General features: G+C 38.1%; 2 protein-coding genes across 3 annotated transcripts in view; one reads left to right on the top strand and one right to left on the bottom strand.

Moving 5' to 3' along the window:
- Nucleotides 1-16,142, bottom strand: part of bmpr2b (bone morphogenetic protein receptor, type II b (serine/threonine kinase)) — a 120,650-nt gene that overhangs the window by 85,228 nt on the left and 19,280 nt on the right. The gene's annotated exons all lie outside the window — the stretch shown is intronic.
- The window catches only part of LOC130555221 (uncharacterized), a 60,538-nt gene continuing 55,423 nt past the window's right edge, over nt 11,028-16,142 (top strand). Inside the window, exon 1 of the mRNA XM_057335249.1 lies at nt 11,028-14,440. Coding sequence (XP_057191232.1) covers nt 12,899-14,440 — 1,542 coding nt within the window. The 5' untranslated portion in view covers nt 11,028-12,898. The remainder of the gene's footprint in view (nt 14,441-16,142) is intronic.

Below are 16,142 nucleotides of genomic sequence, written 5' to 3'. Positions count from 1 at the left end.
AGTAGCAATTTTAGGACTTGAGACTTGCTTGACAAATATTCAACTTCAACTTCATTTATTTATGTAGCACATTTAAATGCAACGTCGTTGCCCAAAGTGCTTCACAAATTTAAAATCCAATAAAATACACATATAACCAACATACACGTACGACAACATTTGTAAAAGATTCCCACATCAAACATTCCCTAGAAATGTGTCTTCAGCTGGGACTTAAAAACCTCTATAGACGGGGCCTGCCGAATATACAGGGGAAGACTGTTCCATAACTGTGGCCCTTCTAGAGAAAAGGCTCGGTTTTTCTAGTAAAAAGGCTCCTTTTGACTTCTTTTTTGACTGAGGGACAGTCAGCAACGACTGATTTCCTAGCTGGTGTGTAAGACCCTAAGAGATCACTAATATAGATTGGGGAGAGGTTGTGTAACGCTTTAAAACCCCATAATAAAATCTTAAAATCAATCCTATACTTGACTGGAAGCCAGCGGAGAGATGATAACACCGGGGTAATGTGTTCTCTTTTTTTTGTGCCGTCAGAAGCCCAATAAAATTAATAAAAGACTTGACTTGACTTGCTATTCATGACTTGAGACTTGACTCGGACTTTAGTTAAATGACTCGAAATAACTTGTCTTTTGTTTAAAAATATCTGTTTTTGAACGCGGCACAACCTAACCAGCACAACCTAACCACTTGACGCAGCAGGCAAGCAGAGAGAGCTAACGAATAAGTATTGACAGTCGTGACTGAGCATGGAAGGCGCTATGCCAAGAATAATTAACTTCGAGTTAGGCTTGCCACGATAGACGGTGTTCGCGGTTATACCGGTGTTAAGTCACAACACCGTTACGTCACTTGCCCTACCGTGGCACCGTCTCTCACCGTTGTTTTGATTTTTTTTTTTATTCAAATATTTAAGTAAGTAAAATAAACCATTTAGTTTAGAAGAGAACAGACACTAATTAAAAAGTGTCTAATTAAAAACTAAAATCAGCTGCGAGTGCAATGCATGCCGAGCGACAGTCACGTCGAGCGACAGTCACGTCGCAGATCAGTGGCAGGAGTCGAGCTGACTAAAAAGAAAGAGAATGGTGGACGATTTAGTTTCAAAACGCAATGCAAAAGCACCTATTTGGCAGTATTTTGGATTCAAACCAAATGCAAACATTCAACCTGAAAATGTTAACGAAGCAATCTGCAAACTTTGCCTGACGAAGGTGGCAGCATCCGGAGGAAACACAAGTAATTTATACACACACCTTCAAGTGCACCACAAAAACGAGGCTGCCAAAATGGGCCCTGCAGCAAACAATCGACCGCAGAAGCCAGACGCACAGGTACAGCCATCAATTAGTGATGCATTTGCGCGATGCACAAAATATAAGAGGGACAGTGTGAGGTGGAACAAATGTACTGATGCAGTGACTAAATATATCTGCAAAGATATGGTGTCATTCTACACGGTTGAAAAACAGTCTTTCAAAGAACTAATAAACACACTCGATAGCCAATATGAACTGCCTGGGCGGTCATATTTCTCCTACACCGCTATCCCAAGTGCCTACAACCGTGTCCGGGGTGAGCTGCAAGAGGCTATTTCAACAGTCGAACATTTTTCACTCACAACAGACATGTGGTCGAGCACAAAAATGACACCTTACATGTCACTAACGTTCCATTTTATTGACACGGAATGGAAACTGGTCTCAAAATGCCTCCAAACAAGTTTTTTGTCAGAGGACCACACTGCCGCTAACTTGGCCGATGCTCTGCAGGAGACTCTGCATGACTGGGGGTTAGAAGACAATAAAGTGTCTTGTATCACGACGGACAGTGGAAGCAACATTAAAGTGGCTGTTCGTAATTTAGGCTGGCCCTGGTTAAGCTGCTTTGGGCACAACCTGAACCTAGCTGTGTCCAACACTATTGAGAAGACGGAGAAAGCCCGCACAGACCGTACCCTAGCGGTTTGTCGTACAATAAACGGCATGTTCTCTCACAGCTGGAGAAGGAAAAGGGAGCTGCAGAAAGCCCAGGTCGAGCTTGGCCTCCCCGAACACTCGCTTGTGACGGTAAGTTTATTATTAGTTTAAAAAAAACGTAAATAAAGTAGGCTATAATAAAATCATAGTCTAGGCCCATAATGCCATATATCATGCAGTTTTCTTAATTATTATTGATAATAATAATAATCATTTCTTTTCTCCCCGAGGACTGTGCAACTCGCTGGGGCTCCAAGCAGAAAATGATTGATAGGATGTTAGAGCAAAGCACGGCCATCAATCGAGTTCTTTCTGGTGACCGTAAAGTCAATGTGAGCATCACATGGCAAGACGAGGACGTGTTGCAATTGTTGAACAAAGCGCTGAAGCCAGTGAGCGAGCGTTCACAAATCTTTGCGTGTGTGCGACAAGCTGCGCATCTGAGAGGGTGTTTAGTACGATGGGAAACATTGTCACCCCCACAAGATCCCACCTTAAGCCAGAGAAGGTCAACATGTTGAGTTTCCTGGCACAGAACATGTAAACTGCAAGCAAGCCAATTTAGTTTTATTTATTTTTATTTTGAAAAGACTGCTGATTTGCCATTTATGTAAGGTGATTTTGGAAGTTTTTTTTTTTACATTCGTTTATTACTTATTTGGTTTTACCTTATTTAATTAAAAATATATATTTAGTCCTATTTTATTTCCTTATTCGTTTTAAAAAAAACGTTCTAATAGGCTACGTGATAAACGTTCTATTATTTAGGCTACTTTGTTCCACACCACAGTTTGCTGATTTCCGTTTTTTATTCAGCCTACATAGCATGGTGTATTTTTATTCGTTATATTAATAAAAGTTTGTTGTTTCATATAAGTGAGTTTGAATTTTTTTCCCCTGTATTGTTGTAGTTTATTCAAGCATTGACACCGAATTGGCAATACACGCTAATTCAAAAGAAATGCACACATAGTTTGCTGATTTTCCGTTTTATTCAGCCTATGTAGCATGGTGTATTTTTCTTTGTTATATTAATATATTGTTATATTAATAACAGAAACAGTTGTTTCATATAAGTGAGTTTTTGTTTTCCTATATTGTTGTTTATTCAAGCATTGACGCCGAATTGGCAATTAACCGCTAATTCAAAAGTGGAAGTAGGGCTGGGCGATATGGCAAAAAAGTAAACTCGATAGTTTTTTTCTATATTGATCAATAACGATATTTATTTCGATATATATTTAATTAAAAAACTGTATTTAAAAGAATCTATTTTAAATACAGTTTATTAACAAAAGTTAACATTTAACCAGTTAAAATTCAATTAACTGAATGCACTGTTGCAACACAGAGGATATTAGGCCATAAACAACATGTACCAGTTAATTCAGTCTCATTTTGATTCAATTGACTCGTTAAGTAAAGGGAGTGTTCATTCAGTACATTCAACCAATGAAAGGGCTCCGTTACTGCGTACATTCGAACGCTATTGGCTCAGCACCTACAGACATACATAACGCTGCAATAATGTCTTGCTCGAGTAGTGGGATTCATTCAATGTATTCAGTGAACCTTAGTCTTTCAAAAAGACATCTCACATAAACTGTAGTACATTTCTTTAATCATGCGAGCATCTTACATACAAGGTTCAATATTTTAATGTGCACACAAACTCACTTCATTACATCACTAATCTGTACATGGCAGCGCTGGTTTGTTTCATATGCACCAGCTCATGTTAGCAGATATGTTTACGATGGATATAAAAACGTTTGTGCTTGAGTTTCGAAGTAACTCGCTTGCAGTTGCGCCTCAAGTTTGTTTTGTTTAATCGGCGATTGCGGAAAAAAATAAGACACTTGATAAACCGTGTGATGACAACTCGAGGTTAGTTTCACCTTTGTTTCCGCTTCCAGTAATGTTTTCCTCCTCGTGTCGAGTTTTCTTTGCCAAGTGCAGTATGAAATGGACTTTGTACTTTGACGCGCATGATAAAAGCTGCACGCTGACTGACTGTTGTTGTGTTTATTTCTGCGTTCTGTTAGACTGTAAGATTAATCCATATCGAGTCAAAATGACAATAGCTTATCATCGTTTTTGAAATACATTCTATCGCGATTCGATATGATATCGTTTATCGGCACAGCCCTAAGTGAAAGTGAAATGCGCACAGGCATAGGCTATTTAAAAGCGAAGGAAAAGAGGGAAACTCCAACGAACAAGTCTGCCATAGTCTCATTTGTTCCGCCATAGTTTCAAAACGAACCAAATTTTATACTTCTCATAACAACATATCATTGTGTTGTCTGTTTCCCATATTGATTTATTCAACACTGGCCACCATGAATAGATTTTTCATGATTTAAATTTTTATTTTACTATTTAAAACCGTTTAATTCATTGTAGAGTTGCGAGCGCTCAGCACCTCTCTCTCTCGCTTATGTTGCGTGCAGCGTCTCAACAGCGCCTCTCTCTCACATGACAGTGAACAAATTAAAAGGTGGCAGTGTTTTCAGTATGTGTTCCTCTGTGTACTTGCCTTTCCACATAAACGTCAACAGTCACAGATGTTACTGACAGCGAAGACGGCTGCTGGAGTTCATCATGACTTAAAGATACAGTTTGTAACTTTTTTGCAGTACAATATCTAAAAACCACTAGGCCAGTGTTTTATATTATGTTCTTTTGAGTACTTACAATATCTCAAATGTTTCCAACTATTTGTAAATCGTGAGAAAATTGTTATTTTAACCAATGATAAGGGTCCGTGTCTGGCAGTCGCCTGTCAATGGCGTCATATCCGCGTTACCAAAGACACTAGATGGTAAGCCTGCAACCTTCGTGGATATGTAATCGCGGAATGCAGGAGAGCAGACTAGCGGCTGTTTTATGATTGGCTGAGGTGCCTCACATGATTCGTGTAAGCCGTTACGCTTTCTCTAGACCTTGCATCTCCCTAATAACACAGTCTCTTGGATACCTGTATAAAGTGTAATGAGACAAGAGGTACACTGTACCACTGTATATGGGAATGTGAGAAAGTGAAACCCTTGTGGCTAGGTATTATCGATATGATTGACCAAATGTTATCAAAGAAATTACCACTGGATCCTAAGCTTTTTATCCTGGGTATATATCCTATCAGCCCTCTTCTAAAAAGCAAAGAGGTCAAACTTATAGACGTGTATTTTACAAGCTAAACGTATAATTGCTCTTAATTGGAAAAATATTAATGAGCCAAGAATTGAAAAGTGGGTTACAGAAATGGCGTCAAACATGTCAATGGAAAAGATCACGTATATTGTCAAAAAGAAACAAAATGCTTTTGAAATTGTCTGGAAACCTTTTATTAACCTATTAAGGTACAATACAAATGTTGGTTACATGCTACAACAAGAACGAGTTTTGGGGGAGTAGGGTAGTAACATGACATATACATAGACTTGGGAAATACTCTTTACCTGATCTGGATTTTTCTCTTTATTAATTCTATGTAATTATATTTAATTTTCCATTTTTTTTGTTTTGTTTTATGTTGTTTTGTATTTTGTTTCGTTTTTTGGGAATGGGCTGATGGGAGGGGAAATGGGATTGTAGCGAGGAAGGTGGGACGAGAGCCGTGGGGCAGGAAGGCGGGGCCGGTGGCGTGAGTGATAATGAGTATCAGCTGTACGCGCACCGGTCCCGCATGCCTCACGGGGTGCTAGGGAGCATAAGAGGACGAGCGACGGGACTGCCGACGAGAGAGGACCGGGCCCGGAAGTTGTTAAGTTTTGTTTATGTTTGTGTGGCCGGCAGTCGTCCGTGAGGGGCTGCCGGCCTGTTTTAATGTTGTTTATTGTTTATTTATTTTGATTAAATATGTTTAGATGTTTGCCGGTTCCCGCCTCCTTCCTTTCTATTTGAACCGTGTTACAGGGATGTAAATTGTTTGCTATGTTTACATGATTATTACCTATTGTGGAACCTGTTGAGATATGCAAACTGAAAAAAGTAATAAATATACTGTAAAAAAAAACAGTCTCTGGCGTTACCCATGGTTTCCGCTTTTACTGCCGTAGAAACCATGACAACACTCATGGACAAATGTGAAATTATTATTCTTTACTGTTTGCAGCTGGTTCGGTCAACAAAGACATTTTTACTAGACAGAGACGCTGATCTTGCACGTGTTTTACTAGACAGGTGAGCAACTGTTTCGATTCGGAACAACGGAAAGTTACCAGAGTTTCCCACACTCACTTGAGCCCTTTTCATACAGATATCATGGAAAAAAACACAGAAAATGTGTCCAGGAATTTGTCCCGGGATTGTTAGATTTTGTTCATTCACACTGCCAGTGATTTTCTGGAATCTGTGTGTGCGTTCACACACATCCTGTGAAGATCCCGTGAAGACACGTGACATAATATACTGCAATGTAATGTTATGTGCATTTCTTTAGTCGGGAAAATTGAGTTGATCACGGTGAAGGATATTTCCTTGCGGTGTTTTTAGGTGGCTAAATAGTGCAATTTGTTATTATTAGTATTACTGCCTTCCTTTATTTAGTGCCAAATAGGCATAAATAATCTCTCTTTTTGGTTATTATTCTGTAGCATTTATTGTTGCTTTTTGAAAATAACAAAGACATCAGTTTTTAAACAAACTTTTTCAATTATATTTTTTATTGGTAAATGCAGAACAACGAAGAGCATTGAGGCACAAAAATGCAAGGTAGGCTATAGCCCAACGAGATTAGGCTAAATATAAGATAGGCCTAAATCTAAAATATCATATGAAAATAAATAAAAGCAAATTGTTCTGGCTTGTTTGGTGCAAATTTACAGAGTCTTAATTAAAAATATAACGGAACGCTGCAAAGTAAAAATTAGCCAGTATTTTTGCAACATAGCCTAATTGCAATGCAAAAGGCACGGTATAATATTTTCCCATTAATATGATGTACAAAAATGTGAGTTTAAAAATAAGTTTATTGTTTTTTTAAAACAAAGTTTGAGAAAAGTTTTTTAGCATTTAGATTTTGTAACCATTTCGGAATGCTATAAAAACCGAAGCCAAAATTTTGGTATCTAGCCAACCCTATTTGAGAGTAACATCCACGGGTAACGCACAGGATCAGATTTGGATCGGTCCATCAGTCCGATACCCAATCCTGCAAAAAGGTTTGTATCGGCCCGACACTGATCCAAAGAATCGGATCGGTGCATCCCTAATTGATTTGCACAATATTATCATCCTGGGCAATTCAAAATACCGCGAGTAATTCTAGATAACATTAGCATAATTGTTTATATTTCTCTGAAATCATAGCAGCGTTCCATCAATAAGCCCCAAATGCTCGAACACAAACCTTGCTTATTTTATAAACAAACACTCACGATAAGAAGATTGTATACATCTTTTTAATCATGCTAATTATCCTTAATAAAGCTACATGGAGCAAGTTATATACATTTATTGCTATAGACAAGTTTCCTATTGAGTAAAATATATCTGACTAATAAATGTAATATAATACAGAAAACCATGTACCATAGGACACATATACCATACTGTCACATGCTTAGTTGAAGTCAAATGACGTCAAACTGACATTACTCATGACATCCATATCAGCAGATCAAATTATAAATCATTAAATCATTAATATAAATGTAAAGCTAGGTAAGGGGACCATTTTGAACACTGATTATTATTTTAACAAAAATGTTATTGCAGCTGTTTCTTGAATTAGACTTAAACGACTGTGTTTCAAATTAATGTCATATGAAAGTTAATTGATTTCTTTGTCATGAAATTGAACCTGTGCAGCAACTATAACTTTTCACTAGAATGAAGTGAATCACAAAATGGTTGTTGGCATTACCAATATCACACCTGCTCAAAAAAAGATTTGCCTAGAGAGCCAATGTTCCCCCAGATGTCGTATAAAACAAGCAAGAATCACCAAATATTTTATGTCACAACATTGTGCCAAATGCACGTAACAAACCACCTGATCTCTATTCATCTCCAATGCTAGTCCAAATATGAGCTATGAAAGTTTTACGAAGGCAGTAACTTCTTGACAGCAAATCGTTGCCTTAAGGCCACGAGCTGGGCTCAATAAAACAATGCTGGAGCTGAAAAGTAGAAGGTCAGCTAAGCTCTTGTGGGACAGCAACTATTTATAGTCCAATCCGACATCTGAAGGACGCCAAGCCAAAACCCGAACAGAGCCTCAGAAATCACGTCCACAAGAATAAAGCGACTCTCTCTGCCCGCTATTTTCACAACTGAGGCTGAGGTGCACATTCACATGCAAAGCATCACCTTTCGCCTTCCTTTGAGGGGCTGGGAGAAAGAGAGGTCCCAGCAGGGGCAACAGGCCTAGATTCAGAGCCGTCCCAAAGCTCTGAGCACCTCAATAAATGCCAAATGAGCTCACAGCAGCATTTTGTGCTAAAGAACTCAAATCAAGCAAGAAACCTTAGAAGTTGAGAGACTTGCTGAGCGTGCATAGAGAACTGGCGGTCATTTAGGACCCTCATGTCATGATGTAAAGGTTCAGCGTGCAGACAGCCAACGCATTCCCACGTTTACGAGACAGAATCACGATGAAACATGACATCAGGTTACAATGAAAGCAGACAAGTTCCACCGCAAAATAAAATTATGACGCTGTGATTTATTGGCAAGCGGTAATGTAACTAGGAGCAGCCTTTTATCGCACATTACAGCAGAGACTATAAGCCTCTGGCTTCTTCCACAAATAGAAAGTACGCATCATAACAGTGTGAGGAATGTAATGCATTAGAGCAGTAAAGGAGGACGTAGACGCCAGTCCCCGAATGATTCAGACTCAAGAAAGCTCAGACACTTTCACAATCTATACAGATTAGGGATGGCTAGTATTGACTAGTCAACTAGTGTATCTTAACACGCTAGTGCTTTAAAGAGCACTACTTTATAGTGGTCTAACAATATATTGAGATGATATATCACAATACATAATGATATGATGTCTGTTAATTCCTATTGGTTGAGCTGTGTAAAGTTTTTTTTTAATGTTTTTTGTTTGTTTGTTTTGTCTTTGGCTGTTAATTTTGTGATTTTGTGCTATTTTGAATTAATAAATTAAATATCTATTTTGGACAATAATATATAGCTGACTTAAATTTCACTTATGCCGCTTTTAGTGAATTACTACATTGTTCGCTAACTGAATTTTATTGAATATCCACGGTATTTAACTGTCCATGATTAACATAATATTATGCATGGAGTTTATATATTATGTGTTAAAGTTTGTTAACCTACATGCACAATGTTTTATTGTTATGTTTTATTTTTTAATGACAGACCAACACTATAAAAAATGCTGCATTATTTTCAATCCAGTGTTGGGTCAAAAAAGGACAAACCCAACTGATGGGTTAAATTAATCTAGAAACCAAAGTCGGCCGGCATGTTTGCATTGCAACACATGGTGGAAGGAATATATTTCTAACCAGAGGCTGCGCTAGACTTTTTCATGGACAGGCTCGTAAAAAATCTGTCATAATCTATTTTTACCCATCACTATGGTGCACGGTGATGTTACGTGCTAATTAGCATGGTTGTGATGTCATCGCGACGTGCATGCGTTTACACTCTGAACTTACTGTATTTTAATACAACTGAATACCCAATAAAGCCGAAGTCGTTTACATATTTAATGTTTCTGTTGTCAGACATAAAATAATAATTACAGACAAATGTTTATTTCTGTGTCCAGTCAGTAACTATGACAGGTGCTTGTAAACACTGTTTTATAATCATTAATTCATTCACTTACAAGTAACTTTAAGCTGCTGTTTGGTCATGAACGGAGAAGACGCAAAGAGACATTTTTCCACTCACTGAAAGTTAAGGTTTATCCAAAATGACGCTAGTAGCCATAGCTCTCAGAAGGAAAAAAGTCTGTAATCACGCATCACTGGTTTGTGCGCGCCTGTGTGTATGTGAGAGCAAGCGACGCGGGGGTCTGATTGAGTGACAGATGCATGCTTTGCAGAATCAGATCCAGAAACGACGTTAGAGATCGCTGTGTTATTATAAAAAGTGTAAAAAGATTTTCAGTTCGTTTTGCAGTGCTACCATATTGAGCGTTGCATTCCTCCCCATTCACTGTAATGGTAGTGGCGCATCCTGTTAATATATATTTAAAGTTATATTATCTTTAGTTAAAACAACCCAGCATAGGTTAACTTGTCCATTTTGATCCAACGTTGGGTTGAAAATAAGCCAGCATTTTTATAGCATATGCAATTTTTAAATTAATACATAACATACATTTATATACAGAAGGCTCCACTTTTCAATTCTGCAACAGGTTGCAACGTTTCCATTACAATGCATTAACTTGGATGGTCCGCCCAGGTATATATATATATATATTTTTTTTTTTTTATTGAACAATTTAAATGTACAAAACTGCAAGGTATACAGAACAAACAGCACATTGTTGACATAAATAATAATTGAATCCAGGAAGAAATACAAAAAAAAAGAATTATAATAATAATATAATAATAATAATTTAAACTAATAATTAAAGAAAAAAAAAGAAAAAAAAATGGATAGTTCAAACAGGGGTTTCAGGGAAAAACTTTTCATAATGATTCAGTAAGGTATTACTTTTTTCATTCTTCAACAAAAACAGCGATTTAAGGAAAGAGTTTAGTTCCATGAGAAAAGGCGCAAATTTAGGCATTGATTTCGCAAATTTTTGTTTGTGAATAAAGAATTTTGTGTATAGAATAACAAAGTTCATCAGGTGTTCAAGAGCAATATCTTTTGGGTTAACATAGTAACAAATAACATCTTTAAGGGTAAGAAAGTAGACTGTGTTAGCAGCATCAAAAAAATAAGATTCAATATCACTCCAAAACTTTTTAGATATATCACAATAAAAAAACAGATGTGAAATTGTTTCTGTATTAAGGTTACAAAAGGTACAGGAATCATCAATATCTATAAACTTAGCAATAGTGTTACTAACTGGGTATATATTATGCATCATTTTGAAGTGCACTTCTTTAGCTTTGTTAGATATGCAATATTTGTGGGGTAGAAGCCAAGCTTTTTTCCAATTTATGTCCTCTATTTTGGATCTCCAGTAAAACTTGACTCTAGGCACAACTCTATTCATTCTTTGAAAACATTGGCGAATATGCTTATTATTACACATTCTATCTGTTAGTTCAATTCCACTTAACATCAGTACCGGTAGACTTGTGTTATGTTCACTGAAACTCAAGTGGTTTTTTATAAGTTGAATTAACCCTATTGGTATAGCACGATTTACAGATATATTCTCTGGAGGGAACAGGAAAATCCGCCCAGGTATATTAAACTGCCGCCCAAGTACATTTGGCTTCACATTTTGTAATTTTTTTATCCATCCGTGATAATGACTGTATCTGTGATCGATTAACTAGTGGATAAACAGCAATTCCGCATCTTCTCTCTTTCATGAATTGTTTGGTGTGAGTGGCAGGAAACGATTCCTGTTTCCTGCATCGCTGCCGGCAGCTTGTTTGTATCAGTGCGCTTCCCACTTCGCTCTAATATTAGTGTATTTTATTATCGTTAATTATTATTGTCGTTGCTAACTTATCCTGATATCTCAATAACCCTGTTCCTGTTATTTACTTGGAAGAGTCTAAACCAAAAGTGATAGTTAACTTAACGCCGTTAGCATAGCAATAGCGTGTTAGCTTGCTTTCTGTTCACACTGTGGAATATCATCTTGCCTCTGGTTTGTCTTGTGTGCTAACTGTTTCTCTTTTTAAGCGAGTATACTACGATCCATCGAGCAACCTTGGTAAGTTGGAATTGCACTTCAAATCCGGTGAGTTATGGCTTCTATTCCTATTATTGTTACTTGCACCTCATGTCATATGTTTAGCTTAGCCTTCTCTGTCAGCTGCGAGGGCTTTATATGCGATAAATGCAGGGAAATAGTTAGGCTGACAGAGAAGATCTTAGAATTAGAGTCTCGCATCCAATCTTTATCTGAGGATAGTAAGAGTTTAACGACGATAGAAAACACTTTGGATGCGAGCAACATTAGCGCACACAGCTCGGTTCCGGTTGAAAATCCCCCGCAGCTGGGAAACTTCGTGACTGTGAGACGGCGTAGTCGCAGGACAAAACATCACTCGACCGTTCCGATTACAGTCTCGAACAGGTTTGCCCCGCTCAGTGACGCACCGACTGAGAAACCTGCTGAAAGTGCCCTAGTTATCGGTGATTCTATTGTTCGGAACGTTAACATAGAGGCACCAGCCACCATAGTCCAATGTTTACCGGGAGCCAGAGCGCCTGACATCAAGTCAAATTTAAATGTGCTGGCTAAGGCTAATCGTAAATTCAGTAAGATTGTCATTCACGTCGGCACAAATGATGTTCGACTCCGTCAATCGGAGATCACAAAAGATAACATTAAAGAGGTGTGTGAGCTCGCAAGCATGATGTCAGACACTGTAATATTCTCTGGCCCCCTCACTGCTTATCGTGGTGATGAGATTTATAGCAGATTATCATCACTAAATGGCTGGTTGTCTGAGTGGTGCCTGCAGAATGATATAGTTTTTATAAATAACTGGAAGAGTTTTGAGGGCAGACCTGACCTGTTGAAACGAGATGGTCTCCATCCCTCCTGGGCTGGGACTTCCATCCTGTCTAGAAATATGGCAAAAAGTCTTAATGCTAATGCTAAAACTTGACTCGCTGGGGCCCAGGTCAGGGAGCAGACAGTATGGCTTAACCAACTGTCTGCTTGCCGTCTCACGTCGCAGAATACACAAAATGTACAACATGTAGTAATCCGTTCTCCCAAACATCACAAAATAGAGACTGTGTCTGTCCCCCGGATTAGCAAACATAAAATAATGCGTAAACCTCTTGAAAGTAATTTAATAAACGTTAAACAAACTAAACATGAACAAAATACAGATAATCAACTGTTACGACTCGGATTGCTAAATATTAGATCTCTCTCTAATAAAGCACTTTTTGTTAACGATATGATAACAGATCATAAAATAGACATGCTCTGTTTGACAGAAACATGGCTAAAACCAGATGATTATATTGCTTTAAATGAATCTGTCCCCCAAGATTATTATTATAAACACGAGCCTCGTCTAAAAGGCAGAGGGGGAGGTGTCGCAGCACTTTACAATAACTCTCTTAGCATTTCCCAGAAGTCGAACTCTAAATATAATTCTTTTGAAGTCATGGTTCTTCATGTTTCAACACCTAATACTAAAGATAAAACACTTTTTAAATTGATTCTAGCTATTGTATATAGGCCTCCAGGGCACCACACAGATTTTATTAAAGAATTTGGTGGGTTCTTATCAGAACTAGTACTGGCCGCAGATAGACTCCTTGTCGTTGGTGACTTTAACATCCACGTAGATAACGTTACAGATGCCTTAGGAATGGCTTTCAAAGACACTCTTAACTCCATGGGCATTAGTCAACATGTGTCAGGACCCACTCACCTTCGTAATCATACTTTAGATTTAATACTGTCTTACGGTATAAATGTGGACGACGTTAAAATCCTTCAGCAGAGTGAAGACATTTCGGATCATTATCTGGTATTATGTTTGCTTCACTGGCCTACGGCTGCAAATAAAACTCATTGTTACAAATATGGTAGAACAATAACTTCAACTACCAAAGATGCGTTTCTCGATAATCTGCCCGAATTGTCTCAAATCATGAGAAATAACGTTGAAGATCTTGACATTACCACTGAAAATTTTAATTCCACCTTCTCGGTAACGCTAGACAAAGTTGCTCCACTACGTTTAAAGAAGATTAAAAATGGCAGCCCCACACCGTGGTATAATGAACACACTCAGGCTCTAAAGAAAGCGGCCCGAAAAATGGAGCGCAACTTTAAGAAAACTAAATTAGAGGTATTTCGTACAGCATGGAAGGATAGTATTCGAAAATACAGGAAAGCCCTAATAACTTCTAGATCCGCCTACTTTTCATCACTAATAGAAGAAAACCAGCACAACCCTAGGTTTTTATTTAACACGGTGGCTAAATTAACAAAAAATAAATCGTCAGTGACTTCTGATCCTGTATATCAGCATAGCAGTGATGAATTTATGAACTACTTCACATATAAAATCCAAGATATTAGAGAAAAAATTATAACAATGCAATCAGAAGTGAAACCCGCTGAACAAACTAACTACAGCGCCCTTAAGGAGAAAATGCAATTATTTTATACCGTAGATCAAGATGAGCTGTCTAAAATTATTAGATCATCTAAATCAACAACATGCATACTAGACCCTATACCTACAAATCTACTGAAAGAGATGCTCCCAGAAATTATAGATCCTCTTCTTGGTATTATTAACTCATCTCTGACATTAGGACATGTGCCTAAAGCATATAAGGTGGCTGTTATAAGGCCCCTTGTCAAAAAACCCCAACTCGACCCTAGAGAACTAAGGAACTACAGGCCTATATCGAATCTACCTTTCATATCTAAAGTTCTGGAAAAAGTAGTTTCAACTCAATTATGCTCCTTCCTCCAAAGGAATGACATCAATGAAGAATTCCAGTCTGGATTTAGAGCATGTCACAGTACAGAGACTGCTTTGATCAGAGTTACAAATGATCTGCTATTGGCGTCTGACCGAGGTTGTATCTCGTTATTGGTGCTGCTAGACCTTAGTGCTGCATTCGATACCATTGACCACAGCACACTCCTACATAGACTCGAAAATTATGTCGGCATTAAGGGAATAGCTTTGAAATGGTTTAAATCTTATTTATCCGACCGTTTTCAATTTGTAGCAATAAACAATGAGGTGTCACGCAAATCGCAAGTCCAGTACGGTGTACCACAGGGCTCAGTCTTAGGGCCTCTGCTCTTCGCATTATACATGCTACCTCTAGGAGATATAATAAAGCGACACGGAGTTAGCTTTCACTGTTATGCTGATGATACTCAACTTTATATTTCCTCGAAGCCTCATGAAACACAGCAGTTCCATCGAATAATGGAATGCATAGTCGATATAAAAAACTGGATGAGTAACAACTTTTTATTACTGAACTCGGACAAAACGGAAGTGTTACTTATTGGACCGAAAACTGCTATAAGTAACAACCAAGAATACTGTTTAACTATTGACGGATGTTCCATAAAACCCTCGTCGTCAGCAAAGAATCTTGGCGTTCTATTCGATAGTAATCTGTCATTTGAGAGCCACGTCGCCAACACCTGTAAAATTGCGTTTTTCCATTTTAAGAATATATCTAAACTACGTCATATGCTGTCAATCTCAGATGCAGAGAAGTTAATTCATGCATTCATGACATCAAGACTAGATTACTGTAATGCACTGTTAGGTGGTTGCCCTGCAGGCTTATTACAAAAACTCCAATTGGTCCAAAACGCGGCAGCTCGAGTTCTTACACGTACAAAAAAGTATGAACATATTAGCCCGGTTCTGTCAACCTTGCACTGGTTACCTATAAAGCATCGCGTTAACTTTAAAATCTTGCTTATTACCTATAAAGCCCTACATGGTTTAGCTCCTCAGTACTTGAATGAACTCCTTTTGTATTACAGTCCTTCACGTGCATTACGCTCTCAGGCGTCCTGTCAGTTGGTAATACCTAGAATTTCAAAATCAAGTGCAGGTGGTAGATCCTTTTCCTATCTAGCGCCTAAACTTTGGAATAGTCTTCCCTGCACTGTCCGGGAGGCAGACACACTCTGTCAGTTTAAATCTAGACTAAAGACGCATCTTTTTAATCTTGCATACACTACTCTTCCATAATATAAATCTTCAGAGGGTTTAGGCTGCATTAGTTAGATCAACCGGAACCAAAAACACAACTGATGTACTTGTTGCATCAAAGAGTACAGAACAGTACTCTACTCTCAGCCAGTCTTGTCTCATTGTTCCAAGGTTACCACAGCGAGCAGGATGCAGTTCATGGCCTGACCTGATGGTAGAGCGGAGAATGGGAAGTGGGGACCTGACAAGAGCTGAGATGATAGAGCTGGATAAAGAAGGACGCGGTCTCTTGACATGTCTTCACCACAAAACTTCAAATGCTATTAGATTATTAATGATAATCTTAAACTAT

Source organism: Triplophysa rosa, linkage group LG6 (assembly GCF_024868665.1).
Source record: "Triplophysa rosa linkage group LG6, Trosa_1v2, whole genome shotgun sequence".
Lineage (NCBI taxonomy): Eukaryota > Metazoa > Chordata > Actinopteri > Cypriniformes > Nemacheilidae > Triplophysa > Triplophysa rosa.
This window is presented reverse-complemented; position numbering and strand designations above follow the sequence as displayed.